Below are 22,893 nucleotides of genomic sequence, written 5' to 3'. Positions count from 1 at the left end.
CAGGGCAGTGTGAGATAGAGCCACACACAGTAACAGTTCCCACACTACTGGGTAGACACATGATGAGTCAAAACTTATCCAACTTTTTCTAGAGTGCTAAATGGCACACTTAATTCTTTTTAGATTGAAAAATCATTTTATCAAAGAGTATTGCATTTATTTTGCTTTCACAGAGTTGTACATCTAGTCCTTTTTTTATCTTACATCATTGAAGTGTTCCCAGAATATATATTTTTAAATGTAAAATGTGTAATGGATTATTGCTTGAAATCCTTGACTAAAACAAAAACAAAAACCCCACTCCCATTAGTTTTTTCTACTTGCTTTTGCAAGCACAAAAGCAGGTCCAGCCTCCTCTGTTCTAACTTGTAGCCCTCAAAATGAAGTAGAATTATTTGATGCTGCATACCAGATAGTTACCTTGGCTCTATGGGTGGGAATGATGACTGTACAATTTCTGACTAGCTTTGAGGTAGATGAGGACTTAGTTTTAGCACTGTTTGTGTTGTTTTGCCAAAGGCTTTTATCAGAAGGAGGATCAGAGAGCATTTAATGTTTCCTCTCAAAGAATGCTGGATTTCAGTGTCATGCAATGTGTTGTTTCTTCTTCGGTTGCTCAGGCTGCACATCCTAGGATTTGGCATCTCATGGTGCATTCACCCTGTTTGCCAGTGGCTTTTCAGCATCTCTTGCATTCACACGTTAGAATCCTGAATATTCTGGCTCTTCTTTTGAAAAGATTTTTAGTCCCCACGATCGCAGGAAACAAATGAAAATGTAAAGGCACAGTAGCTAGTGCCTTGGACGACTCCGAGGGTGGGGTATGTCTGAAAAGAATTGTATTTATTTATTTAATCTATATCCCACCTTTCTTCCATCATGGAACTCAAGGTGGCTTCATCCGGTTCCCTGGTGGTCTCCCCTCTAAGCACTGAGCAGACCCATACCTGCTTAGCTTCAGCAAGGTGACTGCCTTAGGTGCCTTCAGACCATGCCCTGGGACTAATTGCCCAGCTAGGAACCATAATGTCTGGTACTTATGAAAAACCTGTCCTGTCTCATTTATGTCTTTCCAGTGTGTGCCTGTGCAGTGTCAAGGATTAATTCTTTGTATCCCCTGGGAGACATTGCGTATCCTAGGTGGAAGAATGGACCAGCAAGACATAGTTGACCTGATTCTACTTCTGCTAGTGTGGTCTTCGGTAAATCGTTCTTATTTTCTCTGTTACAGTGGACGATTGCTTGCTCTGCTGGCTTTAAAAGGTTGGAGGTTAGATTTCATCAAGGATCTGATGGGTGAAACAAGCCTCCCTCCATGGACTAGTACTGCATGCTTATACTGGAAAAAACTACTAGTCATTCTATAAAAGTAAATATTATTCTCCCTTGTGCTTAGCACTATCAACCAACTAAATCATTTCTGGTTCATTAATCTGCCACTTAACTGATAAATCTATTATTTAGTCACATTGCAACACTTGTGCCTATTACCAAAACCTGAATACAGGTGCTTTTTCTGTAGGCCTAAGGAACTAGACAATTAACAATTGTCTAACTTACAATTTACAGAGAAACTTTGTAAATTACAAATTACAATTGATAACTTACAATTTAGAAAAAAAAGCTACCACATAGGCCATAGCTAGACGGGGCGAAATCCTGGGGTGATCCCCGGGATCGTCCCTGTGCATCCACATGACACACAGGGGATCCCAGGATCAGGGAGGGATGATCCCTCCCTTGCCCCAGGATCTCACCCTCCCCTTTAGCCCCGGTTTTTCCACAGTCTAGGGCTGAGCCCAAAACCGTGGAACATGCGACCGGGCACCGCAGGTTGACCAGGCTCCTCATGATTCCTCGCGAGGAGCTGGGAGTCGTGCACAGGAGTGCTGCACCCATTGGGGGTAGGGTGGAGGGAGCGGGGGAAATAATTTAAATTTTAAAAAATTACTTACCTTTTGCGCTCGAGCGTTTGTGCACTGCTGGCCCTTTAATAAAAAAAATGGCGGACGCAACACCTCTCTTTCTGAGGTCATTGCATATAAACAGAAGAGGGATCTCGTGATAAACACATCACGAGATCTTCCCTCCTCCGTCGCGTGCTAACAGGTAGGTCTAGCTAAGGCCATAGTTAGAAGGGCCAAGTCATCTTTTCGTTTTCATTATCTAGTACAGCCAAACAAGCTTCAGATATATATATAAATATATATATATATATATATATATATATATATATATATGAACAAATATGCCTTACCAATTAGAATTTCCCTCTTAGATTAATCAATAAAAACTTTCGTTGATTGATCAGCCTATTAATGGTTGCAGCCGTATTCATGACGAATCCAATCATGCAAAACAAGCATTTCTGCTGGTATCTCCAGGCAGCCCAATACACAAAGCCTCCTCTCATCAATTAGAACATTTGTTTAGGTATGTGTTGTATTTTTCATACATAGTCTCTCCACTCCAATGTTATCCTAACAACAACCCTGTGAGGTAGGCTAAACCATATCATGGTGACTGGGCCAAGGTCACCCAGTGAGCTGCCTGGCTGAGTGGGGTTTTCAACCTGGACCTCTTTGATTGTTGTTCAACATTCCAGTTTACTGCACAACAGTAGTTAATTCTTTCAAAAGATTATGTCCATCTTAGGCATCTTTAAGTGGCAGTGGGGCTAATACAGGCAAGGGAGGCTGGGCATCTTGATGAGGGCAATGACTGACTCCATGCCGGAAGAGCTGCATCATAATGATTTGGCCCTGTAGGGGATCATTGGCTTCCAGTAATGTGTTGAGTCATCATTCCTTACTCAGGAGGTCCTTGCCAGTCAGTTGTCTTATACTGTACAGATTGTCTGCAAGAATGTGTGTATATTTGGAGGCTCTACCTATCTATATCTAAAGCTTGCTTTTATTTGCTTAAGTTAGTGTGTGTGTGTGTGTGTGTGTGTGTGTGTGTGTGTGCGCGCGCGCATCTGTGTTAATTTTTATGTCAATCTGTCTGCGTCTGGTGTACAGCGATCAACAAAAGCCAAAGTTAAAGAAAATATCTCCCCTCAAACATGAACACAAATGTTGTTAGAATTTAGCAATGACAAACATATCGGTATCAAAAACAAATGTATGAAACCTAAGAACTATATCGTAACGGGCCAAATGCGTTTTGACAGCAGCCTTCGTCGGTGTGCAGCAATGACATTCCTTCTGCACCTAAAACCCTCTGCCCATCCAACAGCCAGGCTGCTCCCTTAAGTGCCAATAAGCCCGTGTGCTCTGTTGTATTTCAGTCTGCAGTGCTGCAGTGCCGTTGCATCAGTGCACAGCTTCTAGAATTCCCCTCCCCTTCCTTCAGTGTGAAAAGCTCAAACTGTCAGCCCTCGTGCGGCGGCAGCAGGGGGCGGGGGGAATCACGGAGCATTCTCCTTCCTGCTCCCACAGCAAAATGTGTCAATCTACAAATAAAGGGAGGGGTGGGTTGCTTGTGTAGCTCAGTGACTGTGCGTGTGTTTCCGTTCTTCATAGGAGCCTCGGACGCAGACAAACTCCATTGTTGCTCCTGTTGTTTCTGAGTCACGCTTATTATTTGGTCTGAAAGCACGTCAGACCTGGTTGGTGCCCTCTTTGTTTGGGGACACTGTGCAGTCCCTGCTGAATTAAAACTTCTTTCTCCAGACGCATCCTTCAAACAAGTGTGTGTGTGTGTGTGTGTGTGTGTTTCCCTTTATGCTTCCCACCCCTAAATTAAACAGCATCTTCCTTTTCAATCTTGTACCTTTTCTTAAGTTGCAGTGAGGATTTGCCATCCTGAGGGGGTAGAGGGGAGAGCTGTATTGCATTCCATTTGGCGTAAGAAAACTAGTTTTGGCCTTGGTACTAAGGAGCATTAGGGTTGCCATGTGATCCACCAAAAAAGCCTGAACTGCTCTTGTAGCTGGAGTAGCTGCTTGATCTGCAGAAATCTGCAGGTGAAGCTTTGGCTGTATGCCTACAACATCAAATTGCTGTTCACTTCAACCTAGGCCGTTAAGGCATAGGAGCAAAGCTTAGTAGAAAATTGGCAACCCAAGTCAGAAGGTCTTTAAGAAGCTGTAGTGAGTAGCATTTTGACTGTACATTACCCTGAAGTCTAAAGCTTTCTGGCCATCTAACAGCTTTAAGAATGTTTGAAGTGTGTAACCATTAAACTTTTCACTGTGAGATTTCCCTGAATAAAAGAAGTCTCACTGATTGGGTGTCCCATGTCAATTTGCCAGAATGTGTGAATGCCAGAGCGAACGGCAAACCCCGACAGAAACCACTTTTCACCCACCAAGGACTTGCAGGTTGTATGTAATTTGAGGGACTTCAGGTGGACATTCATATTTCTTCTGGGACAGCATGAGGTTGTTGTGTCTAGGTTGTCCCAGGTACACTATGGATGTGGAATATTGGGAATTACTTGCTTTTGGGGGGGGGGGAAACATATTTTATTTTTAAATCTAAAAGATGTGGCCTTTCTTTCTCTCACTGCCTAGGCTTCTCTGGGAATAGGACCCAGGATCTCTTCCACACAAAGAAAGATACATGCCCCCAAATCAAAGTGAAGATCCAAGCATTGTCAATCTAATGGAACGCATGACTATTGCAGCATTTCCTGACTCCAGTCCATTCAGCTTCCAATAGCATGTACAATAAAAAGGGATCGAGGGGCTTGATCCTGCATCACAGCTTTTTTCACTATTCTAGAGATGTGTAAAAGAGAATGCTGAATTCGGATGTCCTATTAGTTTTAAATGATAGCTGGGAATATGGACAGTGACTCATTTCTTGTTTGGCGCCATATACGATGGAAGGGAAGAGAGAAAATATTCTAGGCCAAATCAGCTAACTGGTAGATATGGGCTCCTCAGTCCCTACCGCCATCACACTCCCTAACACACACACCCCAACCCATGCCCCAAACACCAAGACCAGCTTAGGTATTTTAACATTTGCCTTCTGCCTGTTAAAATTAAACGCACACACAATTCAATTTAGAGATGAATGTAGGAAGATACATATGTGCAGTGCAGTAGGGCTTTTAAGTTTATGTAAAAAAAACCAAAAAACAGCTCCCTGGTGCTGAACTGAACTATGCTTCTACAAGAGGGATATCAGAAGTTTCTGTTGAGACCTGGAAGAGCTACTTTTTGTTGTTAAAAAGTTAGAAGACTTGTTAACTTGTGTGTGTGCCTCAGAACATAGGGTGACCATATGAAAAGGAGGACAGGGCTCCTGTATCTTTAACAGTTGCGTAGGAAAGGGAATTCCAGTAGGTGTCATTTGAATGCAGGCAGCACCTGGTGAAATGCCCTCTTCATCACAACAGTTAAAGCTGCAGGAGCCCTGCCCTCTTTTCTATCTGGTCACTCTAGTATAGTCTAGTATACTTTAACAGTTCTATTCAACAGTTAAAGATACAGGAACCCTGTCCTCCTTTTCACATGGTCACCCTATCAGAATATATTGGGCCAGGGCCAAAGGCTGCAACCCTTGTGTTTAGGACTGTGGTGTTGACACTTGATTGCCACCCTACATTCAGGCCATAGCTAGACCTAAGGTTTATCCCAGGATCATCCCTGGTTTGTCCCTGCCTGAGCTCTGGATGCCCTGTGTGGCACTTAGATGAACAGGTTTAACCCCAGGACAATCTTGGGATAAACCCTAGGTCTAGCTATGGCCTCAGTTTAAAATGCTGGTTTTGTTTCTTTGTTTTCTTTATTGATCGTTTTAATGTTTGTACATTTTGCTGCTATGGAACTCTTGCATACAAAGTGTGAAGATGCCTACCTTAATACATTTGCAGAAGAGCTAAGTTCTTGTGAAGAGCCTTGGTTTAATCTGACATATATACATACAGGTTTTAAATCATTCTTCCTTCAGGGAAGCCTGTTCAAATTCACTCAGGGGTTGGGAACCTATGGTTTCCAGATGTTCTTCAACTCCAGCTCCCATTGCCCCAGCCAGCCTGGCCAATGGTCAGGCATGATGAAAATTGGAGTCCAACATCTGGAGGGCCACAGGTTCCCCAGCCCTGATACTGAAGTGACTAAACACACTGCCAAAGAGCCGTGGGTGAGCTATTTTTCAGGGTAGCTTATACATCATTACTCAACTTCTTATTAAGGAACCTCCGTAAGCTTTCTGAAAAACACCAAGACACTCCAGAACTCCATTCTGAAAATTACTGATTTGACAGTTCAGCACTTGCAAAGTCTAACTTGCTTCTCTTAATAGGCATTAGCCATTTTTCCAGGAAACATCAGTGTACTCTTGGCATCACTTGAAATGGAACTACCACTAAGAATAACAGGAGGAATACAGTATAAGATTAAAAAGTGGTGAGGAGGTTGGTCAACTTTAGCATTGGAAGATTGCCTTCAGAAGAGGTAGAATTATCAAGGCGGTACTAGGTACCATAAAATGCTATGGTAAAGAGGCTTCCTACATTAGCTGCCGTATTCCATGATTTTTAGCAAGGTCAGTGAGTTGGCAAAGTCAATATTTTATGTGACAATTTAGAGAATGTGACATGATTATTGTCCCAAAGTATCATAGAAGGGACCCAACATTAGTTTAACAATCCCCTTGAGAAGATGCACGTAGTAGCTTATAGAACCAATGGAAGTGTTGGTGATATCTCAGTGGAGGTGTGGCTGGGTCAAGCTAATTCGTTTTTCCCTCCAAAAAATACTCATTCAGGGTCCATTAAATTGACAATTAATTTGTGCTTTCTGTCATGTTCTTTTCCATACAGAGCTGACCTATCCTGGGTGCAACATAACTAAAGAAGTTTCTGCAGGATGAAAAGATGGCAGGGCGGCTGCTTGCACCACCAGGCCCTGATAGTTTTCGACCTTTCACTCCAGAGTCTCTGGCTAACATTGAGAAGCGCATTGCAGAAGAAAAGAAGAAGCGTCCTAAGCAAGACAGCAGTCACAGAGATGACGATGAAGAGAGCAAACCAAAACCAAACAGTGACCTGGAGGCAGGGAAGAGTTTGCCTTTCATCTATGGGGATATCCCGAAAGGCCTGGTTGCTGTACCACTGGAGGACTTTGACCCTTACTATATGACGCAGAAAGTGAGTCATCAGGATCCAACACTTTAGAACTTTATCAGCAAAGGAGTTACAGGTTTGGGTAGCAGGAGTGTCCTTTGTGTCTAACTGTGTTCAAAAGGGGACATTCTTGTGGGCTTTCCAAATATCAGTCTTGTATTTTGTTCTTTTGTGGGAGGGGGAATAAGGGAAGGGAAGAAATGTATCTGATCGTTTGCTGATAACTTTGCAAAATTATGCACAGCTTGGCATGTAGCTCAGCCATTTCGGAAGTCAGTATGTCTAGTAGGGAGGCAGATAAGCATGAGGGGAAAGTGGCAAATGATGCTGAGCAAAGGAATGGCTTTCATTTATGGTTGGCCCATGTCAACCAGAAGGAGAAATGCCATGGTGTTTAGTCCAGGGTTTTAAGTCAATTCACACCTTTAGGAAACCTTTTTCCCCATTAAAGGTTGGCCCTACCATTAGGCAAATTGAGGCAGCCTCCTCAAGTGGCAGATTCTGGGGTGGGGGAACAGTTTGGTGCTGAAGGACAGAGCTGTGGGTGCTACGCAGCCCGTCCTGCACTCCCTAAACTATCTAGCTTCCCACAGGTGTGGTGGAAGACACTGTCCCATTCAAAGTATTGAAGCAATATTCAACTATAGTTGGCTTCTGGATGTGGAATGGAAGGGGTGCTATTTTATCCTTTGCCTCAGACAGAAAACTTGGGCTGGTCCTATTTCCATCCATGGTGATTTATTTTAATTTTAAATCATGAACAGAGATGAAATGTGGACACAATGAAGAGGTTGTTTGAGTGCTCTGCCATGTTGCCCTGGACCAAGGCAGGATCTACACTACTGTTTTAAAATGGCTTATAACAGTAGTGACAAGAGTTGGGCCCCAAGACACACTCCATATACAGTTTTCAAACCTTTTTCAAAGTGTCATATCCTGCTTGGTGTAGATCTGGCCCTAGTTCAGCCTACTTTCAAACACTTTCTAAAGACAATTAAATGGATCCAGGTGCATGATGGAACAATTCATCAGCCACTTCATCACCCCCATGTACAATCTGGACTTCCAAATAAAGGTTCCCACCACATATTAAACATAAGCCTCAAATATGATTGTGGCATTTGGTTTCCTGATTCCCTCTAAAGAGGTTAGATGTTAAACGTTGCCATAAAATGCCTTGTGTGGAAAACTAATGGTACATATTTATGATATTTAATATTAGTTATTTTACTTGGTCCACTTTAAGATCACTGTCATGCTCAGAGTCGGGATGGTTCAATAGCCCATTTCACAACCAGTCTCAGTGTGGTAATGATGCTTGCTCTGACTATTCATAATGTGGCACTATAAATGGAGGTAGTCATGTGATAACCAATGGTATGCATAAAGTTATGCACCGACTGAGTTATGGTACACCCTAAAAAATTGCAGGGGCCAGGGTGGAGGGGAAGGAAAGAATTTCCACTGAGAGCTACCTGGGGTCTCAAAAGTCTGAAGGTGGCCATGCATCTTTTCGCTAGAAGGAGGAAAGCAGAAGGAAGCACAGAAGGCGGGGCTGTGGGAGGAGGCTATGGCTGCAAGGATGTTCAGAAGCTGCACACACTTGCAGGTATGCAGTTAGACTGGAGCCCTAGGCCTCTGAGCCAGACTGGACCCATGGGCCTCTGAGCCACACTGTGGCCCTGGGAGTGGCAAGAGATGGAGGGGACATGGCTGCCGACATAATCGCTTGTAGTGGGTATGATATTACAATCCAGCCCTCTCCTCCTGGGGTGGGGTAATTTTGGGCCCACATGACAACAACGCACAGTGGTGTTCACCTGAACCGCCTTCCTTGGCAGAGGCTCTGAGATAAGGACTTGGAAGCTGTTCTAGCAGGTGCACATGACAAAGGCAGGACAGTTAGCTTAGTTAACAGGTGCTGCCTGCAAGGCCTAATCTGCGTGAGTTAGAGCTGTCTTTTTGCATGAGAGGTAGCCAAGGTGGAAGCCCGTGTGTGTGTGTGTGTGTGTGTGTGTGTGTGTGTGTGTGTGTGCGCGCGCGCGCGCACGTGAGGGAGAGGGGGAGGGAGACAGAGAGAGACAGAGAGAGAGAGAGAGAAGATGTCTATGTTGGAGAGAATCATTTCTGTTCTCCCAAGAAGCCTTCCCATTTAGAATTATGTGGGAGGTTTCTGCCATTGCAGCGTATGTGCCATGCAGAGAACAACATGACTGTGTGGACAATTTTGGAGGTGTTTCACCTCCCACCCCCAAATACTTGGTTACAGACATCGGTGGGGATGTTTTTGACTAACAGCTTCTCCCCCAACTTCCTGCTCTGTATGGAGAGCTGCTGTGTCTCTTCCCACAAACAGTGGAATGGTACATTTCCTGGTTTCATTGCATTGATTTTAACGTGTAGGATGTACATTAGTTCTCCAAATAACTAATGTTTCAAGATTTCTTCCCACAAACTTTTCACAGCCTTTTTTTAAAAAAATTAAAATCCTTCTCTCTGAATCATCCAAAGCAGCTGTTCTACTTGAACCACTGGAATCTTGCCCACATTTTTCCTTAAATGCTATCTCCTAGCATATGAAAAACAGACTTGGACCATTGCTCTTTGTTTTGAATACCAGCCAGAGAGCTTGGTGCGGAAGCATGACTGGGCTGGCACCAGAACCCCCAGAACTGGCTGAATGATTGCACCTATGCCTACCCTCTCCCGCAAGGCTTAGGGATAGGGTAGGTGATAATGTAAAGCAGATGGTCCTGTAAACCGCCGAGGGAGGGCCTGGCCATAAAAGGCAGCCTATAAAAACTCAAAATAAATAAGCAAACGCAATCTTTATTTCAACAGACCTTGCAACAATCCTGAGATATAGATTGCTGTTATTTCCATTTTAAAGACGAAGGAGCTAAGATGGATGGGAGTGTTAGTAGTACCCTCAGAGCTTTTGCTACTTTGCTGCTCTCTACGTTATTGGCACTGTCATCAGGAGTTTTCCAGGCCCTGGTGATAGAGGACTCATCTACACCAAGCAGTATATTATTATTATTTATTATTATTATTTATTTATATAGCACCATCAATGTACATGGTGCTGTACAGAGTAAAACAGTAAATAGCAAGACTCTGCCGCATAGGCTTACAATCTAATAAAATCATAGTAAAACAATAAGGAGGGGAAGAGAATGCAAACAGGCACAGGGTAGGGTAAGCAGGCACAGGGTAGGGTAAAACTAACAGTATAACAGTAAAGTGGTATCTAAATGGCAGGAGCCACAGTACTGCTTTATAGCAGTATTGAAGTGCACTGACAACTGTTGGTGCCCATTGACACATACGATATACCGCTTTCATACCACTTTCATAGTGTTATATCCTGTTTGGTGCTGATGTGTCATGGGCCCCAACAGTTGTTAGTGCACTTCAATACTGCTATAAAGCAGTAGTGTGGCTCCTGCGTTTTATATACCGCTATCATACCACTTTCATAGTGGAATAACCTGCTTGGTGTAGATGAGCCCAGAGTCTGCCAGGGAACACCACTGATACAGAGGATATGGAAACTTTTTCAGTCTGAAGACCTGAAAATCCTCACCTGAGAATCCTCTCAGAGGCCACATGCCAGCACTGGGCGTGGCCAGGACCAAAAGTGGGTAGGCCATACCCTATTCACAACCCACCACACACCCCATTCACACACTAAACACTACCTCATCCACCTACATACCCCATCCATGCCCTTTTCAACCCTTCCTTCTTCAGCTAATTCATGCAGATCAGCTGAGGAGGGTCCCCACCACCACCGCATTGTGGCACACTGGTTAAGGAACCTTTCCCACCTAGTGTGCCAAAATGGGGAGAAGATCATGATTTCTCTGCTCCTTAGGGCTAATCTATACATTGCAGATCAGCTGAAGATCGTAGTGGGCCCAATCTTCATCCTCATCATGGCATGCTAGATGGGAAGATGGGAAACTGTCTGCCCAGTGTGCCACAATTTTTGTTGTTGTTACATTTCTATGCCACCCAATAGCTGAAGCAAGACGATAAGATACAATTTAAAAGTTTAGAAGTACAGTATAAAATAAAAATGAAAATCCAAATAAAGCAGCAATGCAAAGATTTAATATAGTAAAAGATTTAAACAACAGCAACTGAAAGACTAAAATGCCTGTGAAAATAAGGTCTTCACCTGAGCCTAAAGACCACAACATAAATGCCAGGCGAGCCTCTGGGAAGCTCATTCCACAACTGGGCTTCCACAGCAGAAGAGGCCCTCTTCTTAGTAGCCACCCACCTTACTTCCTTTGTAGGGGCTCCCAGAGAAGGACTGCTGAGCACAATCTTAAGGTCCAGGCAGTTGTCATCATCCTCTTCTTCTTCTTCTTCTAAAGCTGTAAATGCAAAGGGTTGCTAAATGGGGGGGAGGAACAGGGTGCTCCCTCCCTCTCAGAATATCCACACACCCTTTATTTTATTTTATTTTAAAAACAAAGGTACACGGAGGTGGTCTAGCAACTTTTTGACTTGCTGGTCCACCCCCTTCCCTGCCCAGCCAATGGCGACCAATCTCGCTTGGAGTGAGATGCCGTTGCCTCCTCGCTCCAAGCTAAAAAAAAGTCAGGGTAACTCCCCAACTATTTTAGAGCAGAGCTTTGGGGCTTTGCCCCTGGATTGCTCCGGAGTGGCAGCTGTGTCATGTAGATCACTTGCAGCCACTCTGAAGCTACTGTGGGGAAAAGCACCCATCTAGAGGTAACCCAGGTTAAGTTTCTTGTGGGACCTCAGCACCATCCTATAAACCTTTACTTAGAGATTAATTGCTTTGTGGTGTGGTCTACACATGCCTAAGCAAAATTAAGGGTGTAGAATCCTGAAGTGGTGGGGTAGGGGGGGAAAACCCTCTTCAGACTACAAGTGGGGCATACAATTTTTAATGCTTCTTTCCATTTAAAAATAACCATGTTGGGGGAGGGGGGCTTAGCACGTCATGGGTAATGGCTTTACAGCCTAGCCCTGCTCTTGTTCGCTAGCTTTATTATACTTGCAGGGGAGTTGTTTGTTTAACACAAGGCAGTATGTGATTCTCACACCTGCAGCCACACAATCCATTCTACTAACATGTTGTTGTTGTTGTTGTTTAGGGTGGCCTTATGAAAAGGAGCACAGGGCTCATGTATCTTTAACAGTTATATAGAAAAGAGAATTTCAATAGGTGGCATTTGTATGCATGCAGCACCTGGTGAAATTCCCTCTTCATCACAACTGTTAAAGATACAAGAGCCCTGTCCTCCTTTTCATATGATCACCCTATGTTGTTATCATCCTTTCCCATATAGCTCAATGTAACTTACCCCCAAAAAATGAAATAAATAAATACAAACAACAACTTACAGAAAGGAACAAATGACAATACAATTCAACAATCAACCAATTTAAAAAAACAACCCCTTTTAAAACATCATAAACATAATTAAAAGGCAGAGTGAGAGCACAATAATCATTGGATGTCTGTCCAAGAGGGGTTAGGATGAGGTGGATGTGCCCCTCCAATGGCAAACAGCTCCACCAGCAGGAGGATATGTCTTCCTCTATGGCTGCTGGGATGCCCACATAAAGCTCAACAGGTTTGAATCTACTGTCAGAAGTAGGCCTCAAAACATTCCAGGTGTGGGACAGAGATGGCAGATCCAAGGTCCCTCCATTCCCCCATGAATAGGGTGACCCTATGGAAAGGAGGACAGGGCTCCTGTATCTTTAACCATTGCATAGAAAATGGAATTTCAGCAGATGTCATTTGTATGCATGCAGCACCTGGTGAAATGCCCGCTTCATCACCACAGTTAAAGCTGCAGGAGTATAATTAGAGTGACCAGATATAAAAGAGGGCAGGGTTCTTGCAGCTTTAACTGTGGTGATGAAGAGGAAATCTCACCAGGTGCTGAACGTATACAAATAACACCTGCTGAAATTCCCCTTTCTATTCCACTGTTAAAGATACAGGAGCCTTGTCCTCCTTTCCATATGGTCACCCTACCCATGAAGGCCCCTTCCAATAGAAGGAGAAACAGCAGCAGCAACAACAACAGATAAGCTCCTCAGACATTGCTCCAGACCAGACCAGGCCTCATTTCAGGAAACAGGCATAGAATTCTCACTTTAAGCGTTTGAGTTCATTTCCGTTTTGTAGGCTCACAAAATCCTATTCCTTCAGAGGTTTTCTATCCAAGCAGGTATTTGGGTTTATCTTTCTATAGATATGATTTATTTTACAGTTATTTTTCCTGAAATAGTTTTAATGCTTTATTTACCTTACTTTTATTTATTTATTTATTTATTTATTTATTTATTACATTTCTATACCGCCCAATAGCCGGAGCTCTCTGGGCGGTTTATTGCCTCTCTGAGACTGTTAGGTGTCTACATACATTTCACTGGGGCTTTTTTGCCGGATTGTTCTCACCGCCTCTTAACACCGGCCTTTCTTACACAGAGATCGGCGTACACATATTTTGTTACTGTTCTGTTGAACAAATGACATGTCTTTGTGTCACACCCTTTATATTCTACTACTTTTAACAGCTTTCTTGGTAAAGAGTTGGATTTTCACCCTCGTTTTAACTTTTGTAAAATTTCTGGACTGATTTGGAAAAAAAAATTGGCTTTTAGTTATAGGATATTATTATCATTGTTATTGTTTATATGTGTGCTGCTTTTAAGCCCAAAGGCTCCCAAACTGGTAAAATACAATCTGATAAAAACTCAATAAAATCCAATAAATCATGATACCAGTCGTTTTGAATAATGCATTTTGAACCAGAGCTGCAGAAGCACAGAGGGAGTAAATCAGGAGCCATTTACCACACTTTGCATTTGGAGAGCTCAAAAGAATTCAACCGTCCATCGTCAATAGTCACCTTTTAAAAATATGAATGAAAGCTAATTTTACAACTTCCTTAGACAATGCATTCCATAAATATAGCCTAATTCAGCTTTTTTCTATTAACAATTATTTATGACATTTATAATATGACATTGCTAAAACCCATTGATTCTTATGCATTCATTAGTAGCCTTGGCAACCAGTTGTTTTCTATCTACTCTGTGGGAACAATGTAGATATTTGAACTGTTATATATACCTTTCCAAACTATAGATCATTAACTATACAAAGAGTGAAATCTCACACATGTATACTTGGAAGTAAGGCAGCACTCCTATGCACAGTCTTGTGGCACAATCCTGTGTATGCCTGCTCAGAAGTAAGTCCTATTGAATTCAATGGGACTTACCCCAAGGTAAGTGCATATAGGACTGCATCCTATCTTTGTTCTTATAACTTACTAGTATTGCTTTTTTATTTATATGCCGCATTTCCATCCTGAACTGGCCCTCAAAGCAGTTTCCAGCAAACAATGAAACCATATCATAGAACAATATTAATTCCAGACAAGCCTGTTCACATGTAACTGTGGCAAATTGTGGGTTAATTAACTAATTGTAGGTTAACTGGATGTTTAACCCATGATTTACCTATAGCATCCAGGTTCAGACATCATGTAGCAACTTCCGATCAGGGGTTGAATATTCAAAAGGATCATGAAACATGCCCGGTACACACCACAGCAAATCATGAGTTAATTAACCCAGAATTTGCCACCCTTACTTGCAAAGTGCCTCATTTAATGCGATCTTAAAACCAACCGAAAAAAGTTGTAGAAAGCCTGTGTTTAGATTGAATGTATGTGTTTTCTGCTTAAATGTATATAATTTTTCTTTCTTTCTCTCTTTCCCTGCAGACCTTTGTAGTACTAAACAGAGGCAAAACACTCTTCCGATTTAGTGCCACGCCTGCCTTGTACATTTTAAGTCCTTTTAATCTGTTCAGGAGAATAGCTATTAAAATTTTGATACATTCATATCCTTTTTCTAGTAATACGTTCACTTCCTTTTTCTAGTAATAACTGTGTATTCCTGGTTTGTTTGCTTGTTTGTTATGCAGACTAAAAAGGTATGAACTAGGTTTATGGCGCATGATGCATAAATGTCTTTTATCCAACTGGTCTGGGGATATCCAAAATGTCTGGATAATTTAGGGTGACCATATGAAAAGGAGGACAAGGCTCCTGTATGTGGGTATTTCTGACAAGATAAGTTTGGATAACTAAGTTGTAGAGAAAAGGGATTTTCAGCAAGTGTCTTTTGTATGCATACAGCATCTGGTGAAATTCCCTCTTCATCACAATAGTTAAAACTGCAGGTGCCCTCCTCTCTTTTGTATCTGGTCAAGAGGGCAGGACTCCTGCAGATTTAACTGTTATGATGAAGTCAAAATTTCACCAGGTGCTACATGCATTCAAATGACACCTGCTGAAATTCCCTTTTCTTTACAACTTTAAAGATACAGGAGCCCTGTCCTCCTTTTCATATGGTCACCCTAGATAATTGGAAGAGCAGATAAATGGAAGTGCACTTTATTTGGGGTTATGTTCTTAAAGAATTACATGAACTGAGTGTCTATGTAGGTAGTTCTGACAAGATAAGTTTGGATAACTAAGGCTTGGCTATTGGATATTCTGCTGTTGCATTAGAAGTGGAGACGAGTACATATTATATTTGCCTTGAGGAAGCTGCTGAAAATGCCCTCCCCGCTCCACCTATGGCCACCAATCCCTTTCCTCACCTTAACATTTAGAAGCATTTATTATCCAGATCAAATGAAAGTCTCCGTATTCGTGGTCTACATTTCTCCTGGTCTCCATTTCCTGGTCTCCATATTCCTGGTCTACATTTGGAGTTATGTTCTTAAAGAATTACACGAACTGAGTGTCTATGTGGGTAGTTCTGACAAGATAAGTTTGGATAACTAAGGCTTGGCTATTGGATATTCTGCTGTTGCATTAGAAGTGGAGACGAGTACATATTATATTTGCCTTGAGGAAGCTGCTGAAAATGCCCTTCCCGCTCCACCTATGGCAACCAATCCCTTTCCTCACCCTAACATTTAGAAGCATTTATTATCCAGATCAAATGAAAGTCTCCGTATTCCTGGTCTACATTTCCAGCGACCATGAGGTGGAAAACATGGAGAATAGATACAAGATGGAAGAAGTGACTAACCATAAAAAATAAACTTAGTTTGGAACAAGTCCCCAAAGAAATTTGGATTACTTCATGGCTGGATGTTTTTGGACCAGAATGTTTCTGAAACTAGGGAAACATGTGGAAATTTAAATTGGGAAGGGTGGTTTCGAGTTGAAAAATGTCTGGAGAAGAAAGGGTTATTCAGGGCAACAACAACACCCCTTCCTCTACTCCTAATTACAGCTGCCTTTTGTTGCTTTTCATTAAAGCAACTGACAGTATGTTAATATAATGTCTAGTTTGGCTCTCAGTATTTCAGAAAACATGGTCATTTAGAGGAACAAAAAGTAAATTAAGCAAGTATTTCTAGAGCAGGAGAAATAATTATTCAGGATGTCTTGAGTTCACAGACTGTCTTTAGGACAATTCACTTCTGATTTAAGTAAAATTCCAAAATGGCAAAATGGACTTGCCTGCCTTAGAGTGAAGATTGGGATTTTGTGAGAAGTGATGCCCATATATAAACTTTAAGATAACTAAACTGATACACTTCCAAATTTTGATGATGTTATTTGTCTGATCACATGATTGCTCACATGATTCATATGTCTGTAGTATATTTAGTCTGTTGCCTTTCTGAATCCATATACATGATTTTTTATACACATTTTCAATAGCTCTTTTTCTCCCTTTTCATTTAAATTACTGAATCTCTTTTTGGTATGCCCACCTGCCCTCACATTTGCCTGGAACACTTTCCTGAAAGGCTGACTATAAATATTGTGAAATACAGGGCTAAAGAACTCTTATTTATGTCTCAGCTTTTCTCTGCTTGTATTACAGTTTTACAGTCTTAGCTTTAGGTGCTAAGTAGTGATATGTGTCTGATCTTCAAAAGGTGAAAGGGGATTTTTCAAAACTTCATTAATAGTAAATTCATGCCCTATTCTCATGTGAGATTAAATCAGTTTGGAAAGTGAATGTGAAATCAGAACCTGGCCAGAATGCACATCAAATTCCATTTCTGTTCTGCCTTAGTCACACATTCGTATTTGAGATTAGCACTTACCCAGGTATTTTTAAAATGGCTTCTCTGCAGGCTGTGCCACATAGCCTGCAGAGTCATGCATATGACATTGTCCCCTCCAGTATCCGAGTGTACAGTATGAACTTCTGGAGAGAGGTATTACACACATAGGTTTCCATATGAACCAAAACCACATATGATCCTCCTTCTCCCTCTAGACATTCATGCTCTGCATGCAGATGCCTGGGGTGGGCATGTAGACAATGTACCACATGTGATGTTGAGAGGCCATGCTACATGGCACACCACTCTCTGTTTATGTGTGCAGGGAAGCCACTTTAAAAATGCTTGAATACGGCTAGAGACTCAGGCCTTAGCTAGAACTACCTTTTGTTCCGGGATAGAAGAGGGGAGATCTCGCGTTGGAATTAACGTGAGATCTCTCCCCCGTTTACACGTAAGGCGCGACGACCACAGGAAGAGAGGTGTCACGCCCCCTTTTTTTCCTTAAAGCGACGGCAGCGTACAAACGCTCATGCGTGCACTGAAGGTAAGTTTTTTATTATTATTCGTAGTCTCGGGCTCAGCCTGGGACCATGGAAAAAGCAGGCCCAAAGGGGAAGCCTCTATCCCGGGGCAAGGGAGGAATGATCCCTCCCTGATCCCGGAATCCCCTGTGCATCATGTAGATGCACAGGAACGATCCCGGGGTTCGCCCCGGGATATAGCCTAGTCTAGCTAAGGCCTCAGTGTAATGCATTCCTCATGTGTGAAAACATCCAATATGTGTATGTATATTTTATTATTAACACCTAGAGCAGGGGAAGACAACTTGGCATCTTCTTGATGTTTTGGACTACTACTCCCATAATCCCTGGCCATTGACCATACTGGGCTTGTGAGGTGTATAGTCCACCACATTTGGAGGACAGAAGATTGACTGCCCTTGACCTACAGATGTGCATTGGATTCCTTAAAACTTTGTTTTTTAAAGAATCCAATGTGATTAGTATTAGTTCATGTCAGTTTCCTGTATCCAATGTGAGGCTTTATGATTTGGCACCTTTGAGATTCAATAATTTGTGCCCAGAACAGGGAATGTGTGGCTCTTGTCTAAAATTAGACCTAGTAACAATCTAAGTCCATGGAATCATTGTTTTATCATCCCAAGAATAAACTCTGTACCCACACTCTCCCTCCTCACCCCTCTGCTTCCCTCCTGCTTTCCTGGTTCAGTGAATCTCTCTTGACTTCTCAAACCACAGTTCCCCGTGATATCTGAATTGGGAAACTGTGGTTTAAGGACTCCCTCCAAACCAGGATATGAAACCAGGTATATAATTCATATTCATTATCAAGTAACACCTCAATGTAGCCCATTGCAGTCACTAAACCGTGAGCTGAAAAACCTGTTGTGCTGGTGATTTATGATGAAGATATTTCCAGATTTAATTCACTGTGGTGCAGTGGAACCTTTAATGGGTTTGGGTTTGCAAAATGTTGGAATAAATATGTGATTTCTTATGCTTTCATGCTTCCTTGACTTTATTTTACAGTATTTAGCATGATCATTATGTGCACTATTTTGACGAACTGTGTGTTCATGACTTTTAGTAACCCACCAGAATGGTCGAAACAGGTGGAGTAAGTAATATTTTTTGTTTTCTTTTTGATTTTTTTTTACAATACCTTTCTTAATTCTTTAGAGTATAGTGCCTAATTTGTGGGGGTGGGGATTGTGCCACATGTCAAGTCCACAGTATGAAATAATATTACTCTAGTGTACTCCATATTCTATCTCCTATGCATTGATGTAGTGAAGGCTGGTGGCTCCGATTTTGGTGGCTTTCAGTCAGAACCAGCCAGAACTCTAAAGAATCTATCCAAGGTGCTGAACCCTATCCCCAGAATGGATTCAGCACCTTAAATAGCTCCTTTAGAGTTCTGCTGGTTCTGACTGAAACCCAGAATAGATTCACATACACACACACCCCAAAATCAGAGCCACCAGCCTCCACATTGATGTAGCGGGGACTCCAGCAGCAGCCTAATTTGATTGTGGCAGGCAGGAGTCGCACGCCTCTTGGTGTCAAAGTCAGACTTGCTAACCTTCCTGCTCCTGTCCAGGTGAGCTGCTCAGTTCTGCAATCTCTGTCAAAAACACCAATAAAAACATCACACAAGAACATGTGTACAAAAAACACAGGGCAAAAACCTACCTGAAATGATATGTTTAATCAAGGGATGGTCGTCATATCTTTGTCAATCGAAATCTCACCAAACCTACAGAATAGATTTGAAGTTTTTATTTGTACTTTTGACCAATGCAAAATAAAGACTGTTGTCCTCTTATCGGTCTTCTTTGTTCCCCACAGGTACACGTTCACTGGTATATATACATTTGAATCACTTGTGAAAATTATTGCAAGAGGCTTCTGCATAGACGGTTTCACTTTTCTCCGTGATGCATGGAACTGGCTAGACTTCAGCGTCATCATGATGGCGTAAGTTTCGTATTCTGCACTCTTGACAGGAGGCTTGTAAGTGAAAGGGGAAGGAAGCTGATAAAGAAGTCTAGGAAATCTGAAAGTGACAAACCAACTGGCCCCTCTGATAATTCCAGACTAACCACTGGTAAATTCACATCTCAGATACAAAATTCTGAAATTAGAGTGTGGGCCTGAGGTTCAGTCTTCTCCACAAAGCAGCTGTACCAGTCTTCATGTCAATAACTTCATTGACAATAAGTTTTGCAATGATTCTAACTCAGGAGTGGGCAACCTGCAGCCTCAGGGCTGCATGCAGCAAAACATTTTGTATCTAAAGCTGCAGTCTTATTTAGGAAGAGAATTGAGGTAGCTGGTTTGATTCCTCGGTAAAGAGAATCCAGATCAGGGATGGGCAAGTTGTGGTCTTCCAGATGCTTTGGCATTAGTCCTAGCCAACATAGCCAATGGTGAGGCACGATGGTAGTTCTAGGCCAAAAAATCTTGAAGGCTACACTTTGCCCACCCCGATCCAGACCTTTAGCACCTTTTCAAGTAGAGATTACTCTTGTCTGACATCAAATGTGTCACTAAATCTAGTAGAAACAATGTCTTTAAAATACTGACCTGGTGCTGTTACCAAGTCAACATTTTCATCAGTAGAGATTTGAAAGGACACATCTCCATTTTGGGTCTTACAGTGCAATCCACAGATGTCTACTCAGGATAAGACCCATTTTCAATGGGGCTTACTCCAAAATAAGTGGAATATGATTGCAGCCTCAACGTCCAAAAGGAGGGTCTGACTAGCTTTGGAGGGATGATATTTTATTTCAGTAGTGATAATATATATAGTCCACCCTTCTAAACTGCTAGCTGAAGGCTTGGGCATCAGTTATCTCTTTAAGTATTATTATTATTATTATTATTATTATTATTATTATTATTATTATTATTATCGTCATCATCATCATCATCATCCAAAGACCAGTTCGTAGAACCATTCTGGTTATGGGTTGCCACTTCCTTTTCCAGGTCACCAAAAGCACACAACACCATTTTGCTCAATGCTACAAGTCCTCCAGATGTGGTTTGACCAAAATTCTAGCCTCTGCTGTGGTGAATGTTTTAGACAATGCATTTGTCACACGTATGAATCACTATTAGCGAGAAAGAAAAGCGTCATTCACAAGTAGATCAGTAATACAGTATGTTCTTACACAGTCAAATGGAGACATGACTTAAGTTGGTCTGCAGATGGTCTTTTCGCATACAAATGTCTTTTTATCCTAACTCTTTGATCCCTAAATTTTTCCAATAATTTCCACTTATGGCACAGTTTGAGGATAAATTAACAAAGATGGCAAATGTCAACCCTGCAATCATGGCCCTGCCCTTTTTCATGACTTCAGCATTAAAACATTATGAGCCAAGTTTCTTATGTTTTCTTTTCTGTGGAGCTGTCTTTAGTGGGGTGAGGAAGGAGAAAACAAGAGAGCAGATTACCTTATCCAAGGTAAATCACAATCCTATGGAATAACCTAGTGGTACTTTTCTAGGAATCAGCAATGGGCTAAAAGATGTTGGTATTGGAGGATGAAAACCCAAATGCCATCTCTCCATCCCTAGCTGACAATTGACTACCCTTTAGTGATATTCCAAAATCTGCCACTATCAGGATGATTCATCCTGTCTGTTGGGAAGGCCAGTACAGACTATGAGAACTTTGCAAAGCAACTCTTGCAGGGTGATATTTTGTAGTTTATTTGCTGTGTATCATGTATACTGATGTTCTAGGCAGGTGACCTCTACGACCTCAAACTATTTTAAAAAAGTCAGTCCACGTCCATTAATATTCAGTTCTCTTCCTGGACATAATAGACCGCTATGTGATCCTAAACAGCAAATAATTTTGTGGCACCTTAATTTGTTGTGGCATCAGGTATGCCACACACATAGAGATCTGTTAGTCTTTAGGCTTTCACAACACTCTATTCTTTTGCTCTAACAAACTAATATGGCTCCAGGGCCAGACCAAGAATTTTTGCTGCCAGAGGTGAAAGACAAGATGGTGCCGCCTCCAATTCCATGTAGAGAATCTGCCAGACTGGCAGTTGAATCTTATTTTGACTCTGGCAGTGGGACAGTGTCTTCTTCTGCATCTGAGTGCAGCAGGCTAGCTCAGGGGGTACAGGGCAGAACATGTGGTATACACAGCTCTGTCCTCCAATATTTCACCACCATTCCTCATCACCTAGGATCTGTCACCTGAGGTGACCACCTTACTAATGGAAGGGCTGGCCATGTATGGATGCCCCTCTGGAGCACATGTTCCTAGCTGAGTAATTTATTCTCCTTCCTCTCCCCTCACTTTCCTCCAGTTGTGCAGTTGGAAGTAATAATGTTTATGTTTATGCCATCCAAAAGGAAACTCACCAACTTTACTTATAGTTTTAGCTGTCTGATTTTTTTCCAAAGGGGCACACAAAAAATGGGCCAAAACGCTTAAAAGTTACCAGATTGTTTTCTCCTCTGCTATCTTGCCTAATTTGCCAGATTAGTATTTGCTGCCAGATCACCTGTTCTCCTGGCCCTCCATTTTTCAGCTGTTAAAGGCAGGCATTTGTCCATGAGTAAATTGGGGAGAAAGGAAAGGAACCTCTCATGCAAGCACTGAGTCATTACTGACTCTTGGAGGGACGCCAGCTTTCGCTGACGTTTTCTTGGCAAGCCTTATAGCGGGATGGTTTGCCGTTGCTTTCCCCGGCCGTTATTACCTTTCCCCCAGCTAACTGGGTTTTACCGACCCAGTAATTTGGGGCCATTGTTATAAAGAGGCCCTTGCCAAATTATTACCACTGAGCAAGATGTCCTGTGATAACTTGAAGCATTTTAAAACTGCTTTATTTGCGTCCCTATTTCTGTTTCTTTCTTTTCTTCTCTCTCTTTTCTAATGCCACTTCCAAATTTTGGAAGCTGTTTTCCTGCAACTGAAAGTTAAAGTTTTTTTTTTCAAGCCAGGCGACCCCAATTGGTGCCATTAACTCTGGTTTAATTCTGCAGGTATATAACAGAGTTTGTAAACCTAGGCAATGTTTCAGCTCTGCGCACCTTCAGGGTACTGAGAGCTTTGAAAACTATTTCTGTAATTCCAGGTAAGGCAGTTGGTGTTAGGTGTTGGGTTGCAGCTCCCTGTGAGTGATGTATTGCTGTCTGTAGTTGTTG

The 22,893-nt window shown here is 42.1% G+C and overlaps 2 protein-coding genes across 2 annotated transcripts in view; both read left to right on the top strand.

Moving 5' to 3' along the window:
• LOC134394429 (thiol S-methyltransferase TMT1A-like) overlaps positions 1 to 22,893 on the top strand; it is a 161,993-nt gene that overhangs the window by 50,022 nt on the left and 89,078 nt on the right. The window lies entirely within an intron of this gene.
• Positions 1 to 22,893, top strand: part of SCN8A (sodium voltage-gated channel alpha subunit 8) — a 105,006-nt gene that overhangs the window by 18,091 nt on the left and 64,022 nt on the right. The window contains exons 2-5 of the mRNA XM_063119886.1: positions 6,778 to 7,104; positions 14,871 to 14,989; positions 18,737 to 18,826; positions 19,558 to 19,686. Coding sequence (XP_062975956.1) covers positions 6,832 to 7,104; positions 14,871 to 14,989; positions 18,737 to 18,826; positions 19,558 to 19,686 — 611 coding nt within the window. The 5' untranslated portion in view covers positions 6,778 to 6,831. The remainder of the gene's footprint in view (positions 1 to 6,777; positions 7,105 to 14,870; positions 14,990 to 18,736; positions 18,827 to 19,557; positions 19,687 to 22,893) is intronic.

This window comes from Elgaria multicarinata, chromosome 3, assembly GCF_023053635.1.
Source record: "Elgaria multicarinata webbii isolate HBS135686 ecotype San Diego chromosome 3, rElgMul1.1.pri, whole genome shotgun sequence".
NCBI lineage: Eukaryota > Metazoa > Chordata > Lepidosauria > Squamata > Anguidae > Elgaria > Elgaria multicarinata.
This window is presented reverse-complemented; position numbering and strand designations above follow the sequence as displayed.